The sequence below is a fragment of the Monopterus albus genome, unplaced genomic scaffold (assembly GCF_001952655.1).
Source record: "Monopterus albus unplaced genomic scaffold, M_albus_1.0 scaffold98.1, whole genome shotgun sequence".
In the NCBI taxonomy this organism is placed as follows: domain Eukaryota; kingdom Metazoa; phylum Chordata; class Actinopteri; order Synbranchiformes; family Synbranchidae; genus Monopterus; species Monopterus albus.
In genome coordinates, this window is record NW_018127978.1 from 3,680,666 (window position 1) to 3,696,737 (window position 16,072).

The window sequence follows — 16,072 nt, forward strand, 5'->3', positions numbered from 1 at the left end:
CCTGAACCCAAAAGAACATCTCTGGAGAGACCTGAAAATGGCTGTGCACCAATGCTCCCAATCCAACCTGGTTGACCTGTTATGATTCTGGCAAGAGGAGTGGAGGAAAATTCCAAAAGAAAGGTGCCAAGCTTCATTCTCAAGAAGACTTGAGGCAGTCACTGCTGCCAAAGGTGCTTTAACCAAGTGCTAAGAGAAGGGTCTGAATACTTGTGTAAATGAGATTTTTCAGTCTTTTATTTTTAATACATTTACAAAATAGTCCAACAAACCTGCTTTTGCTTTATCATTGTGGAGATTGAGGAGGAAGTTCCTAAATCCCATGTAGATCTGTCCAGCTGTCACTTCTCATTCCTGTAGCACCAGATTGTCACAATAATGATTTGATCAAATCCTAATGTGTAGTGTGCAAGTGCCGTAGGGATTTACTTGGTCCCTCTATTGGACAGACTTCTTGTACTTGCATTCCATTTGTGTAATATACTAATCTCTGTTTGGGTCTCATCAGATGTGGAAGCGTTTGCCAGGGCCATGCAGGGCAGTAAGGGAGACTCCAAAGAGAAGAAAGACGATGACGAGGACATGAGTCTGGATTAGAGTTCTTAGCCTGCTAAACCATAGCTGAGTCTCAGTAAATGTGTGATGCCCTTTCTCTTCTTCACCTCCCTCTCTTCAGTCTTGTCTTACACTTTGCTATACCAAAGGCAGCACTCTGCTCACACTCAGGATGCAGACAGAGCCGCTGTGCCACAGTGTAAACCGACCTATGTTTATCCACAGCTGTTTTGTTCTATTCACACTTGAGTTTAACTTGGAAAGGTGAGTGGCAGTGTTACACAAACTGGTGTTGGGATTGAGCTTTGAGTTTGATTTAGTTTTTTTTTATGTATTTCTCTTGTTGCAGTCTAAACCTGAGTGCTGATTCAGGCTTGTGTGATCAACTCTTCATAATAAATCCTATTGGCAAAGCAAACCAACCTCCCTCAAGTGTGTTTTTTGCAGATGGGAAACAAACACTGAAGACTTCAGTTTGCATGGGGAAAAATACTTTATTTAGAAATGCAAATACAACACCAGGAGTGAGGGGGAGGGACAGCTTATTCAAGTTTGCCAGAATTTTAAACGGATATATTACATAGAAACTTCACTCATGTTAAGGTGTTTGTACTGATGACAATATAAAGATGGGAAACACCACCTACACCCTGGACAGAAGCTGACATGTTAATGACGTGAGCATATTTTGCATCCAGCTGTATGATCACATGGGGGGTGGGGTCCAAATATAACCCTAAAATTTGGGTTTAATTACCGTGAACAATGGACTGACATGAGGTATACACCGATCAGCCATAACATATCCACCTGCCTAATACTGTTTACATAGAAGTCAATGTGGCAGTTGGTTGGCACTCGTGTCACTCTGCAGCTCACTGTGCATCTTCTGTGAATCCATTTGCTTCTATAGTTCTACTGTCAGGAAGAGCATGAATGTGTCGACAATTCAGTGAAAACCTTATGTAAAAGGAGTGAAAACTAGTCGTGAGAACAAGTTAGAATTGTTGAGACAAATCCAACAGCCTCACCACTCTAGGTGTGATATCACCACTACAGCCCCTGACTCTTTCTCTTCATAGAGACCAATGTACAGTGTTTCTCATTTTCAACCATTTTAATAAAGATTCAAATTAAGTTTAATCTTTTGAAAAGTACAAATGGAAGTTAAAAGTTTAATCTACAGTAGGTCAACCTCATCAGTGAGCCGTGGGCGTCCATGACCATTTGTCCTTCCTTAAACCACTGTTGGTAGGTACCAACCACTGCAGACCAACAACACCCACCAAGACCTGCAGTGTGGGAGATGCTCTGACCACCATAGTTTGGCCCTTGTCAAAGTCACTCAGATCCTTATGTTTTTCCTGTTTCTAACTTTGAGGACTGGATGTTCACTTGCTGCCTAATACACCCCACACACTGACAGGTGCCACTGTAACAGATGGTGTCACTTCACCTCTCAGTGGTCATGATGTTATGGCTGATTGGATACATCAGAGCAGGTTTTTCAGTGTGGATGTTGATCTGAACACTCTTTAGTTTGAAACTACGGTATGACCTGAAAGGTCTGGGGAGCCAGAAAAAACCAAGGTATGAGGAGATGTGTGTTTCAAACAATACAGAGAACAGCCAATCGAAAATACCTGCTCTTATGCCCTTTTTCCATATGAATACACAACCTTTTGTGTTAAATTTGTCCAAGTAGGTGTTAGGAACTTATAAACTCAAATTTTCCTATTAAGTTCAGTCCTAGGCCCTGTTTTAGGATGTTGGCGTTCACAGTGTGGCGACTCAGTATCTGCTAGAGATGCATGATGCCAGATGGAATCATCCTGTCTCAGAATTTATTGATTTATTCAAAGAATTTATAATTTACCTAACTTATTTTTCATGATTTCTTTGGAAAAGCAGGAGCATTCCAGCTGTGTTAGCTTTATTACAATATACTGCTCATTTTGTAATTCATATAGGATTGGACTGATACAAGTAACTAGTATCAGATGTCAAATTTCAACCCTAGTTGAATAATTGACATCTGATACCAGTTACTTGTATCAGTCCAATCCTATATGTGGAGACACTTGTCACTGTTGTAGCACCCTGTAGCACAAAAACAAATAGTGTGATGACGAATGTGAAAATATACATTTTTCTGGAAATAGAAAATAAATATTCATATATTTTAAATTAGCTACAGTAACATGATGCCCACCACCAGTAATCTGTAGTTAGGGAATGTGGGGCTAAGACTGTGTGTGGGTGGGGTCTACATGTGTGGGCAGCCCTGTGTCCCCACAGCACCATGCACAGCCAGTGGTTTGGACAACATGACAGGTCTGTGGTTCATTGTTACTCGGCGAATGCAGCCACGGAAGGCTGGTAGGCCAGCAGGCAGACCGGGAACTGGGACGCCATCTGATGGACACAGAGAGGCACAACATGTTAGAGGATTTAAGAAAGGACGGGTTACTGCTTTTCATAAAGAGAAGAGAAACTGTCAACTGTTTGAGACAGCCTCTGAAGCTCCCAGAGAAAAACAGCTGCTGACCTATAAATGAACAAAACTGTAATTGTGAGAAAAAAGCATCTCAACTATAATAAAGCTGTAATATTTATGGAGGGTGTGTGTGTGTGTGTGTGTGTGTGTGTGTGTGTGTGTGTGCGCGCGCACTCACCAGGTACCCCTCCGAGGTAAACGGTCTCCTTAGCCCCTGTAGACCCCCTGTGTTTAGGGCCGATGCTGTGCTCACTGGCTGCATCCACATGGAGCTGGAGAACGCTGTTCTTCTTCACCACTGGAGACACACACACAACACAACAGCATTACAACAGCCCAGAGCAATAACATGTGGACAAGTCCAGAACATTGTTGATATAAACTCACCTGTGATTGTGTGCCAATGGCCATTACAGAGCGATTCTTCAGGAGTGAACGAGGTAGACAGTTCACCTTTGCCATTGTTCACTGAAACAGTCACCTATATAGACATGCGCCATGTTGAGGTTTGGTTTTGGATTTGTAGGCTGAAGACAAGCGACTTTGCTGAGTGAATAAAAGTTCTTATTTGTCTCTGGTTCTCACCTCTCCCTGCCTCAGGACCAAATCCAGGTGTCGGTCAGGTGATGTCCCAGCATGCAACAGCAGCCCGGAGTCCAAGATGGGTCGAACCTCTAGCTGGATCTCAAAATCCCGCCCCAGAACCAAGGATTCATCTGCAAGAAGAGAGGTCAGGCTGTCAGTCACCACAGAGACACAGCAGGACTGAACAGCAGTGCTGATCACTACCTATTGCCATATGTCCTCCCTGGCCAGAGAAGTAGGCTCCCGGCTGCAGAGGGGTTTGGAAGCAGGGCACTGTCCCCTGGCTGTAAGCAGGGCTTCCTGCAGGGGATTCATTCAGTGTCAGGTCCCTGACACACCCGACAAAACCACCAGAGCCTGGGGCCTGAAGTTTACAGCAAAACAGAGATTTGAATAGAACAAATGTGTGATGAAATGCTGACCACAGTATGTCACACTCAGATGTTAGTTTTTTTGGATCACAGTCATCTGATTTGAAGGAAATGTCTGTTTTGTTTTTTTTTTACATGTACCTTGACGTTGGCCACCGAGGTGATACTCCACTATGTGGAGATTCTCTTATTGATTCTACTCTGTCAAATGATTTTAATAGTATATATTTTTGTGTATAGAAAAAAAACGAGATAATCCTTGAAGAGCAGCACTATGGATATGTTGCTATGAGGTCTTCACCCTGTGTAGAACAGATTGGTAACAGCCTGTCTAGTTGTCTGACATGTTGTGTTCAGTCATTAGATGACTGTAGCCAGTGTTGTAGCATTAAGTACAGTCAGCAAAATGTTATTAGAGCTACAACAATTACTTTGCTATTTTGATGCATTCAAGTCACTTATCAAGCAAAATGCCAAACCAGCATTCAATGGTTCCAGCTTGTTCAATGTGCCACTGAGCTGCTGGTCTTATGACTGGACAAAGACATGATGATGTCACTCTGGGATCTATGAAATTACAATGAGAACTTCTGGACCAAACAATCACCTAATCAAGTAAAAACAAAAAACAACAACAAGAATCAATTCATCAGTAATGAAAATAATCATTCGGTGTACTCAGTGTAAAAACTAAATGTTCTCTTAAATCGTATCTTAGATTTCAAAACAGACATGCTATAAAAGACTGTTGTCTTTAGAGTGAGATAAAGTGATGGTGACTGATTCATGATGTAGCCCCTTAGATCGGAGCAAAAATAAATAAATAAAGAAAACCTGTTCAGCTACTTACTAGAACTAGTCAAGATGGAACCAGTACTGGCTGTAGGACAGTTACTGAATGAAAATAATATGTGCTCAGGTCACCTAGCAGCTGTGTGTAGTGGCAGTTTACCATCAGTGAGGGCGGCGCTCCCCCGACATATAAAGGCCCAGTGAGACGAGTCCTGTCTCCTCCAGGAACTCTCTTAGACTGAGCGCTGATACCGTCCACTGTCAGACTGACCCTCTCTCCCTCACGCTTTACAAACACCTGAACAGACCAAGACAGAGAGGCAGAGCAGGTGAGATCATTCAGGTAAACCAGCCCCAGGAGGAGAATGAACACTCACTCAGTCTGGGGAATTAGATACAACCCCAAATCAGAAAAAGCTGGGACAGTCAAAATGAAAACTGAAAACAGTGATGTGTAAATCATCTGTGTACTCACACCCTTTCCCTCCACTGCCAGGCCTTGGTAATGTGGCAGTATGAGGTTTTGGATTGTCTTGTTTAAATATGCATGTGCATCCCTGGAAAAGATGTCGTTTTGAAGGCAGCATATGTCACTCCAACATCTCTGTGTACTTTTCAACATTAATGGTGCCATCACAGAAATGTAAGTCACCTTTGCCATCTTTGGTTTGGAGCACTATGTGCTCCAAACCAAAGATGGCAAAGATGGTCTCGGCCTTTCCTTCCAACAAAGACCTGAAATACTGTTTTGTCTGACCACAGTGTACATTTCCAATGTGTGATGGTCCGTCCCAGATGCCTCTGAGGCCAGAGGTTCTGGACACTGTTGACATAGGGCTTCCTTTTGGCACGGTACAGTTTTGAGCAGCATTTATGGATGTAACTACGTATTGTAGTGCCTGACACAGGTGTACCAAAATAATCCTGAGCCTATGCATCAAATCATCAAATCATGTGCTACTGTGTTGTTTTCAATGTAATACAGGGCACAGATGATTTACACATCACCATTTTCAGTTTTGATTTTACATATCATCCCAACTTATTGTCATTTGGGGTTGTACAACCCTGTCAATTTTTCTGCTGTCATTCCACTACTTTGTGTATAAAATGCTAATTACAAGATTTAAAAACCCTCACCGTGTGCCACTGGTTGTTGTTGTACTTCTTACGGCTGCGCAGGCTGACCTGCCTTTTCCCTCCGTCCAACAAAAGCAGCAGGTGGCCGTCCGACACGCTGAGTGACATCACCGCTCCGCCGCGCTGCCCACTGATCATGTGGAGCAGCAGACCATCAGAGGAGTTGATTTTCACAGCCATCGAGATGTGCGGTCTGCACAGAGACGAGGGATTACATACCAGCTTACAAACATTGACTTACAACATTTCAGACCATCCAAAGTGATTCATTCAGGGGGCGGCTGTGGCTTAGGAGGTAGCACAGGTCATTTCTTAACCAGAGGATTAGCGGTTCAATTCCTGGCTTGACCAGTCAACATGTCAAAGTGTCCTTGAGCAAGACGCTGAACCCCCAGTTGCTCCCGGTGATAACGCCGGTGTGTGAATGTGAATGGGTGAATGGCCAAGTAGTGTGAAAGTGCTTTGAGTGTGTTGTAAAGCGTAGAAAAGCACTATACAAGTATAAGACCATTTACCATTCTGTTTTGATTAAGTTTGTGGCCAGACAGAAAAACACTGCATTACCCTGCAAAACACACACCTGTGACTTTGTATCACCTTATAAAACTGTTATTACAGTGTGTTAGCTTGATATTTATTCACCCAGCAGGCACAGTGTGACACGATCAGCCCACTGGAGTTGTGTTTGGGCCCATGTCCACCAGTCACCCTCACTGTAGCTATGCTTTGGTCTCTAACACCTCCACAGTTGGTCTCTAACTGTGTCTGTGTGCCCACAGTTTTTTAAGTTCAATACCTGTTTTAGAAGTTTTAACGATTAGAACTGAAAACGGAGCTTTAACTGAATAGCTTTCAATGTGATTGTGTTTTCTGAACACAGCATGGATTAGGAGGAGAACAGATCCTATCAGTGGATTTCTACTATATTTTACACTGGTTTATTTATTTGAGATATGAACTGATATTTTGTTTTAGTTATGTTTGATCACATGACTCTGTTGATGCTTATGCAGCTGTGTGAGACATTAGGCTGGTCAGATCTGTATGAAGTCTGTACATTATGCTGCTAGATGCGGGTCTGTCTACATGCTGGACTGTTGGATTTGCTGCTTATGAACATCATGAGAGAAGGGCGACGCCGGTGACAAAACTGAAACCATTCATTCGTTCCCACTCACACTGAGCTGAGTGATCTGGGCAGAGAGTCATATCTCTGGTAGCTGTGTGTGGAGCCGCTGAAGTGCGTCGCTCCGGTCTCCTGCTCCGATTGCTCGCCCTGACACGACTCCCTGGAGTTACGACTGCGAGACCCCGATGGTTTCTTGTGCTTACCCTGAAAGGAAAGTATAAATTGATCACTTCATATCCACTGTATATTTTTGTTCACAAACTATGAGTTGCTTTGTTTTGTTCTTTTAGGAAAATCAGAATTCGCTGTGTACCTTGGGTTTGCTGCTGTGTTTGGGCTGGGCAGCAACAATCTGCTGAGGTTTCTTGGCAGCAGGACAGGTCAGAGGCACGTTGACATTTTCATTGGCGCTCAGCAAGTTCACAATCATCTGAGGACTGGTTTCTCTGAGGACCAAAAACACATTTTAAAGCTGAGTTCAATATAAACTCACCAGCTGATTGTATTTTATTGATCCATTAAACGTCTCGGTTTCCACTCTGCATTGCTTCTCTACACATGTGTCCTCTGTTTAGAGTAACAGGCACCCTATCACTAACTCATCTTAAGACAGACAGCCTCTCACTGCAAAACAGTGTGTACCACTGAGGTCTGAGCTCTGCATTACAGCAGTTTCACTTGGCTTTGTATCTTGTTCCTTATATTACCTGTTAAATCCCTCTTAAACCTGAGGGTTGATGTAAACTTTCACAGGAGAGAATGAACTCATTCTACACATGAACCATCATATGTGACTAATAAGAGCTACACCTAGCCTGACAAACCTTCTTGACTTTAAATGATTTCTCCCTGTTTAGCTGTCTAATGGGAAAAATTTGCTGGGTTTTATTGTTTATGATTATTTTTTATCATCGAAGGATTGCATTTTCAATTTCATTGTACAATGTACAATGACAATAAAGTTAAAGTTCAAGTTCAAAGTTCAAATTTCAAGTTCAAATCCCACACATTCCTTTACTGTAAACAGAATAGCAAGTGTGGTTTTCTCCTCTTTCAGCTTGTCAAACGATCAAAGCACATCTGCCTGACACAGCCAATTTACCATGTAGACAACAGCTTTTGAGTTGTTTTAGAATAAACTTCACTTGATGGCAACAAAGGAAAGTGTCACCCCAAGTGTCTGGTAATGCGTTCATATGCACGAAATGGAGATATTCTACCAAATGTGTAGTGGTGCAGTTAAAACCTCTGAACCTCCAAAGCAGATTTTTTTTCTACAGCAAACTAGAGTTTGATTCCGTCTCTTGTTTAACAAAATGTAACCCCTGCTCTGTTTGATGACTAGCCTGACGTTTCTGGCTGAGCTGTGCTGCCCCTCCTGTCCTCTCTCTGACCTTTTGATGAAAACATTGCTGATACACCCAGTGAGGTTGGCAAGGCTCTGGTCAGGCAGTCCTCCCAGGAAGGTGCTTCCTTCTGAGGTGGTCACGCCAGTGCCTGTGCTGTCCAGCCTGATGCTCTCCTTTGCTCTCTCCAGCACATCGTCCATGTACAGACGCAATCTGAAAGATAAGCAGTCAGACAGCCAGAGTACAGTTTACGTACGCAAGTTTAAAAAGGTGCATGGTGGGTCTTTCCAACCAAAGTTCGATAGTATCATGAGGACTTAGCAACAGTCGTCCTACCCATTGATGTTGTTGTAGATAGCAATGTAATGGCTGTTGCCATCGTTGTATGTCTTCTGCGTCTTAATCTCACTGTTGTCAACTCTCACCACCACGTGGCCCTCATGTAAGAACACCTGACACACTCCATCCTGTACACACATGACACATATTACATCTGCTTGTAAGAATATGCTGTTTGAAAGCAGGACAGAGGAACACGTCATGGGAATTAATTTCCAATTATTGAGCAAGAAAGACAACTCTAAGTCAGGTAAAGACAAAAAGACAAAAACAGAGAAATAAGATCATGGGAAGAGGACATGTTAGAGGACAGGTTTTCTAACCTGATCGTGGTGGTAGAACACGAGCCCCTCCTTCTGCTCAGTTCTGAAGCTGAAGCTGGCATAGAAGTTGTTCTTTAGGTGCAAGGTGTTGGTCAGACCCAACTCCAGGAAGCTCTGACCAGAGAAATAAGCCTCCCGAGCAATCTGGATGAACACACACGACAGGTTGAGACATATTACTATTATTATTACATATTATTATATTACAATATTACATATTGTAGACATATTACTGTGTGTACAACTGTATTTACTTCTATGTCAAGGCAAACAGTGGTGGAATTAAAGGAAACTGTCCACAGTTATGATGTCCTGTGGAAGTCCTTAGACTATTTGCATTTGTTTACTTTTCTGTACTGAGAAATATGGCAGTTAGGAAAGAGCAAAAGTTGAATGAAAGAAGACCAGAGGAGGGAAGGACAGTTTCCAACCTTTTTGTTTGATCTTTGTCAAGTGGAAATTTTTTTCAGATGTTACAGGTCAAGAGCAACACAGCTAAATGAATGGTTTTACAGTCAGTGTTAATAAACTGCTTGGGCAAATGTTTTTACACAACTTGTCATGTTTGACAGTTTAATGAAGTCAGAAAGAAAGCAGGAATTTTATTAGAATACAGTTAGAATTTTACCAGTTAAAAGAAATCTTTACTGGGCAAAAAAAAAACAAAAAAAAAACACTTTCTCCAGATGGTTACCCATTCAAAAACAGGTAACAATACTCTTCAAATCCTAAAAGACACTGAACTAGAAAATGACTACTGCACTGTTTTTGGGGGGTAACTCCATTTTGCTTGTTTTTATGGTTCCTTTACAGATGGACAATTTCAAAGAAAAACAAAAAAAGCACAACAGGAAAGAAAATGACTAAAATTTATATCTAACAGAAATATGAAATTCTTTCAAACAGAAGCCATCAAGCTCACTGTGGGCACCAGCACCTCCAAATTTTCTAATTACCGCCATTGATTTACACCTTTTTTATACAGGCTGGGCTGGTGTGTTTCTTACCAGCAGATCACTGTCACAGCCGAAACTGACTCCAGAGCTTGTCATCCTCTTCAAGTCGATGTGAACGCTCTGGGCCTTCACATTCCTGAAACAGCCCTTCAGAGAACCCTGCTTGGGAAACAGAGACTTCAACCTGAAAACAGACAGAGACCAAATGAAACAGCCTTTCAATTTACAGTAATTTCCAAAAATGTGAAGCTGCTTTGATTGTTTTTGAGAGCAAATAATGGCAGAAGAACTCCACACACAAATTAGACATAGGCTTAGGTACTGTAACTGTTAACTGCCACCATGTTAGCAAACAACTTTCAGTTTTTCAATTTCAGTTTTAAAAGCATTGTAAACTGTAACATAGTAGGTTCCTCACTGTGAGCAGCATCTTTAACAATGCCATTTAATCTACTGATAATTTAAAAATATTGATTAGTGGAGCTTTACAAAAGAATATTAAGTGCTGACTGATTTGATCTAAGCGTTTTGTTGATTATAAACCACAAATGAACTGACTCAAAAATTGATTTATAAGTTGGGATGTATTTTTTGAAGGGAGGGGGGATAAGAAGCATGCCCCACTTACTTCTCAGGCATCTTTTGCTGTGGTACTCCTCCCAGGTAGTAGTTGCCATTGAATGAAGGGATGCCCTCTGTAAACTGTTGATTGTAAAGGGGGATGCGGTTGTTCCTCACCACAACACGGTTCGATTGCATTCGCAGAATGATAATCTCCAGCTACACAATAAAAAACAACATGCCAGACATCACAATAAGCTCAGTGCAACCAGCAGTAACTAAGGCTAAAAACTTGTGAATAAACTTCAGCATAAAGTATATTAGGCATTTTTCCTACCAAAATAAAAATAACAAAGGTGATACCAATTTATAAAAATGGTGATAAACATAAATTTTCTAAATATGGACCTGATTCTTTACTCTTTTTTCAAAGATTTTGCAAAAAAATATTTGTTGACAGATTAAATACCTTTAGCAATAAATATATCCCATATTATCTAAAAATCTATATGGATTCAAGAAAAACATCATCTTCAGTGACATGAGATTTTACAAAACATATCAGATGCAATTGAAATATAGTAATATATATTAATTAGTAGTATATATTGACTGACTGTTAGAGAAGCTTGAGAGCACATTCTTGACTAAAGTCTTATTTACATGGATAGATTACAATATCCATCCAATATCTAAACTGCTTATTCCTGAACAGGGTTGCAGGGTGGCTGGAGCCAATCTCAGCTGACATTGGGTGACTCACTCGGACTGGCAATTTAGAGTCACCAATGACCCTAAGATGCATATCCTTGGACTGAGGGAGGAAGCCGGAGTACCCGGAGAGAACCCACGCGGGCACAGGGAGAACATGCAAACTAAACACAGCGCTAACCACTGCACTGCTGTGCAACCCTAGATGTGGGTTGCTACTGGTAAAACACACCGGAAGCGAGATGTAAGCGATGCTGAAGCATGATTCCATTCAATCCACACTGAAAGAGAGACATGAGTGGCATGTTTTTTGTGTTTCAAGTCATCAGAACAGTTGTCTGTCTGTCAGCAGGTTAGCGGTGGGACAAAGAGGCTATTCCAGGCTGACCAACAAGACAAGTGTACTGGACAAAAAAAAAAAACATTCATGTAAGATCACCAGGAAGAAATCATATTTTAATGTAGCCTATGGATTATAGGTTACTTTCCCCGGCTCTTCACAGAGGGGGAAAGTGAAAGAAACTCAAGCAGCCTGATCAATCGTAACAGGTACCAGCAGAAACTGAAAACAACAGGATTTGTGTGATTTAAACATCTGACTGTGGAGATTACCCTTCACTAAATGTGGCAGAGGGAAAAGATGGACATGAAATGTAAAAAAAAAAGTGACGGTTTTACAGGAAACACACATCTCATGTATTCAGTGTGGACTGACTTATTTGATATAACAGAATTCTATCTGCAACATGAGATGCACGAAGAAAATGCTTCCAGTGTGTTTTACCAGTTAGGGTCACAGGAGTGCATTATAAGTGGTGTTGTAGGCCTCCCCCTGTGTTTAGTGATGGTCAGAATACCACCACTTTGCCAGCCTGTATGGAGAGATGTATGGTCAGGCTGAACGCACCTACCTACCATGTCATTCTGTCAGTCTACTTAAAGACACAGCTACCTAATGAGGCACTTAGGCAAGATCCTGCTAACCATTAAAATAAAGAAGCCCTACTAGAGTTGCTTAAAATTAAAAGTGTACATGACTGGCAAATAAATACAAAAATGTGAAAGACTTACAGCTTTGGGTTCAGCATCGCTGATCTTCAGAGAATCTGATGTCGAATCTTTAGGTTCAAGCTCCTTCATATCACCATAGAAATCGTAGAAAACCCTCAGCCTGCCCTTAAGCACCGCCAGGCACAGGAACTGATTCTAATAAAGTAGAGACATGGGGAAAAAACAGTACTTCCAGCTGCTTTTGGCCATCTTTGAGCCCAACAGTCAATAAAGTAATCATTAGAATCTGACCAATACTGAAATTCTGAAGTCAATATTATTATTAACATTTGAGAGTTAAAAATTTGCAAACTATTGGCCAAGACATACGCATTTTGATAAGGACACCAAATGTGAAGTTTTATACAGCTGTAACCTGCAGTAATGTGGTCTGTGGAGCATGGAGAAAACATTCACTGTGTGGGAGTTAAAAAGAAAATTACTGGTTGATGATGGAGGCTGTTAGAACACAAGGAAATTAAGCTCAGCAGGGTTATGCATAATAGTTTATTCAGGCTGTATAAGTCCAGGCTATATGTGTCACCTTGGCTCTTAAAAATTAAATATACTGATGATTGTGGTCTGTCTTATGTATGGAAAACACAACACTGTCATAATATAAACTGGTTTAAAACAACTGTGGAGCAGTGTTTGAAAGATCAGTTTCTACAAAACTGGCAAAGTGAGCTCAAAAATATCACCATGTGATTTATATAGAGCATTTATACAAGAATTTAAGTTGGAAAAGTACTTATTTTGAGGAAACTATATATATATAAGTTATTTGTAATTTTCGGTTGGATAACACCAGAATCCCCAATGTTACTTGGCGATAAAAGGCCTGGACAGAAAACAGGGGTTTTGTAACCACTGTAATGACAAACAATCGGGACATGACTTTCACATTCTGATTGAATGTAAAAATGCAAATATTATGTATTACAAAAAAGTATCTATTAATGTATTATTCAAACTGTCCACTTACGTTTAAATCAGTTTTATTTCTACAAGCAGTTACACCAAAAGTTATTAGTAAATTGGGTGCTTTTTAGAAGAATATATTATCTTTAAGCGATTTATTGTATTTTACTCTTTGAAAATTGGAAAATTACAATAATTGCAGATTGAATGAATGAAGTCTCAGAAAACTTTATTAGTGAATAAATGAGATAATGTGACAGAAAAAAAGAATGTCAGAGTGAGTGAATGAATCAGTGACTGATAGCTAAGGTCAGATTGTTGGGCATCTTGTGAAGGATCAGTGATACGTTACGTGACTGAGAGAGTAATGTACGTATATATGAATGGATGAAAATATTCATCGATGAGTGAACGCTACCTCGTTTTGCAGGAGAAGCAGTATTCCCCTGTGTGAGAGCAGTTTGACTTCCTGTTCAAGACGCTGAGTTTGGACACGATCAGATTCTTGAGTAAAGGTGATCTCAGCGAAGCCGGTACCGTCGAAATATGCCGCATCATTCACCCAGGCCTGAGTCAGCACCGGCTTCGATCTGTTTATATTCCATTAGAAACCACACAGTGAAATATAAATAAAATACTGGAGGCTTAGATCAGAGGCATAAAAATGAACATCCGTTTTTAGTCAAAAGAGAAAAATAGAGAAAACCACAAAAATGATTTGTACTTAATTGGAGAGAAGTCGCAACAGACAGCGAAGATTTCAACAAGTAAATTAACTGAATGACAACTATACCAACCTGCCACAAGGTTTCTCCTGTGTGGTATTGAGATTGAAGATGCTTTCAAAGTTATACAGACTGAGCACCTCCTCATTCAGTGTCTCCAGCTCAATGCAGCCCTTAAAGTTAGGCAGAGCAAGTGGGCGAGGGGGCTAGAAACAGAAAATGAAGATAAAGAACTTAAAAGCTTGATACTCTTTGTACAGTATATGATTTAAATTTGCACTAACATAGTCCTAAACCCTTCTTAGATACAGTATCAGTGATTTTCCACTTAACTAAATGTTGTGTCCAGTAGCAAAAAGTAATATGAAACAGTGTGCTTAAGGTACGTAGTGTTATTTGAATATGTCCAGTTTATGGTGTTCCCACTTCAATGCCTTTGCATTTGCGAAGGAATTATTATGTCTTTCTCAACATAACTAACTGCTACAGTTACTTTGATTTAAATACAAAACAGCTTACATTGAAGTCCCTGTATTCCCACAAAGGCTTTCAGGTTATTGGAGTTGTCAGTAAATAAAAGAAATGTTAGTTGCAGCCAAATTGTTCATTTTATGGCCTCTAATTATTTCAGTGCTCTATGTGATCACTCCTAGGGAGCTAAAAGTTCAATTTTTTTTTACATGTGGACACTTGCATGATGCCACTAAAGAGCAGCAGTGGAACAACAATAATACAACATATTGTGGTGGCTGTGCTGGCTACCGGGGTTTAATGCTGATGTGGGTTGTGGGGTATCCTGTCTGTGATGTTCTAGCATGTGCTGTGTTGTTCCAGCCAATGGGAGGGCTAGGGGGAGGAACCAGGAAGTGTGTGCGCGTGAGAAAAGCGAGATCGGAGAAGAGAGAGAAGTGTGGAAGAAACAGAGGGGTTTTTGTGTTCTGCTGATGTTTGAGTTCTGTAACTGTTATACGTGCCTGTCGCCCTGATAAAAAGGCAATGTAAAGGAAAGTCTTTTGGTGTCTGTGTCCGTGATTTGACTAGGTGCTAGCACCCCGCTAGCTAGATTAGCTGCCCAGTCTAGCTGTAGTTTAGACTAGCTTCTCCCCACCAGGGGAGGCCGTTACAATATTTTATATTCTCTCATAACTGCTGGGAGTAATTGAGTCCACCCCACAAGAGAAGGACACAATCCTCGATGTACTTACTGTGAATGTTGCCGGGTATCCTCCCACATAGAAGACTGTGTCATCAGTCAAGAGGTTGAGTAGACCCTGATCTCCTGTAGCCTCCGCATGAGCTTTGGTGACTCTTTTGTCCCCCTCGGTGGCTTCTGAAGATATGGACATTTGACCATACTGAAGGATCCTGCATTCCGTCAGACAGAGAAGTAGATAATAAGGAGAAGGTCCAGGGGAACACAACCACATATGCATGATAAAAAGATGCAGGCAATGGCAGAGACACAGACATGCACACTGGTGCACAAGCTTAACAGATACTGACAGCTGATGTCTTGTCACAAACAGGAGCATAACACTGAATCATAATTATACTGTTTTATCAGTGTATTGAATGTGTTTCTGAAATAGCATTTAGAGCAATGCTGGACATATAAAAAGCTCATTACATTGCTTTAACTGTGATAAAACAACACAAACACACAGGAAATGTGGACTGGCAACCTTTCTCAAAAAGGAAATCTCCAGTCACTGTATGGTGATAAAGCAGGCTGAAGAAAACCAGGATACAATATCCAGGTATAAAAACCATGGGCCACATTCACCAGCATTTTCCTAAGTGTTTTTTTAAAATCTGTTCTTAGTTTGTTCTTAAGAAAAGCCCTAGGAAAAGTCTATGTCTGATTCATGAACTTGATCTTAAACCACAGAATTGTTCACACTGGTGTTATACTGATGAATCCCATGTGTTTGTAAGCTGAAAGCCTGTGTCAGTCATTCCTAATCAGCATAGGTTAATGCCCTGCCAGTGCCCATAAAAGGGCATGAGACTGCAGGGCCGTGTGCGCACAGGAATCTCATGTAGAAACAAAAAAGAGAAGTTGAGAAAG

At 41.0% G+C, this 16,072-nt stretch overlaps 2 protein-coding genes across 3 annotated transcripts in view; one reads left to right on the forward strand and one right to left on the reverse strand.

Moving 5' to 3' along the window:
- LOC109965248 (proteasomal ubiquitin receptor ADRM1-like) overlaps positions 1-973 on the forward strand; it is an 11,736-nt gene extending 10,763 nt beyond the window's left edge. For both annotated transcript variants that reach the window (XM_020609106.1, XM_020609108.1), the window contains exon 10: positions 509-973. In XM_020609106.1, the coding sequence (XP_020464762.1) occupies positions 509-597 (89 nt within the window). In that variant the 3' untranslated portion in view covers positions 598-973. The remainder of the gene's footprint in view (positions 1-508) is intronic.
- Positions 974-1,968: 995 nt separating this feature from the next.
- Positions 1,969-16,072, reverse strand: part of lama5 (laminin, alpha 5) — a 124,594-nt gene continuing 110,490 nt past the window's right edge. Inside the window, exons 63-80 of the mRNA XM_020609069.1 lie at positions 15,210-15,369; positions 14,077-14,210; positions 13,698-13,869; positions 12,380-12,514; positions 10,665-10,816; positions 10,088-10,220; positions 9,081-9,224; positions 8,755-8,885; positions 8,464-8,631; positions 7,383-7,515; positions 7,119-7,273; positions 5,941-6,133; positions 4,961-5,098; positions 3,842-4,001; positions 3,638-3,768; positions 3,440-3,533; positions 3,231-3,350; positions 1,969-2,970 (exon numbers count right to left, since the gene is read on the reverse strand). Coding sequence (XP_020464725.1) covers positions 2,822-2,970; positions 3,231-3,350; positions 3,440-3,533; positions 3,638-3,768; positions 3,842-4,001; positions 4,961-5,098; positions 5,941-6,133; positions 7,119-7,273; positions 7,383-7,515; positions 8,464-8,631; positions 8,755-8,885; positions 9,081-9,224; positions 10,088-10,220; positions 10,665-10,816; positions 12,380-12,514; positions 13,698-13,869; positions 14,077-14,210; positions 15,210-15,369 — 2,602 coding nt within the window. The 3' untranslated portion in view covers positions 1,969-2,821. The remainder of the gene's footprint in view (positions 2,971-3,230; positions 3,351-3,439; positions 3,534-3,637; positions 3,769-3,841; positions 4,002-4,960; positions 5,099-5,940; positions 6,134-7,118; positions 7,274-7,382; positions 7,516-8,463; positions 8,632-8,754; positions 8,886-9,080; positions 9,225-10,087; positions 10,221-10,664; positions 10,817-12,379; positions 12,515-13,697; positions 13,870-14,076; positions 14,211-15,209; positions 15,370-16,072) is intronic.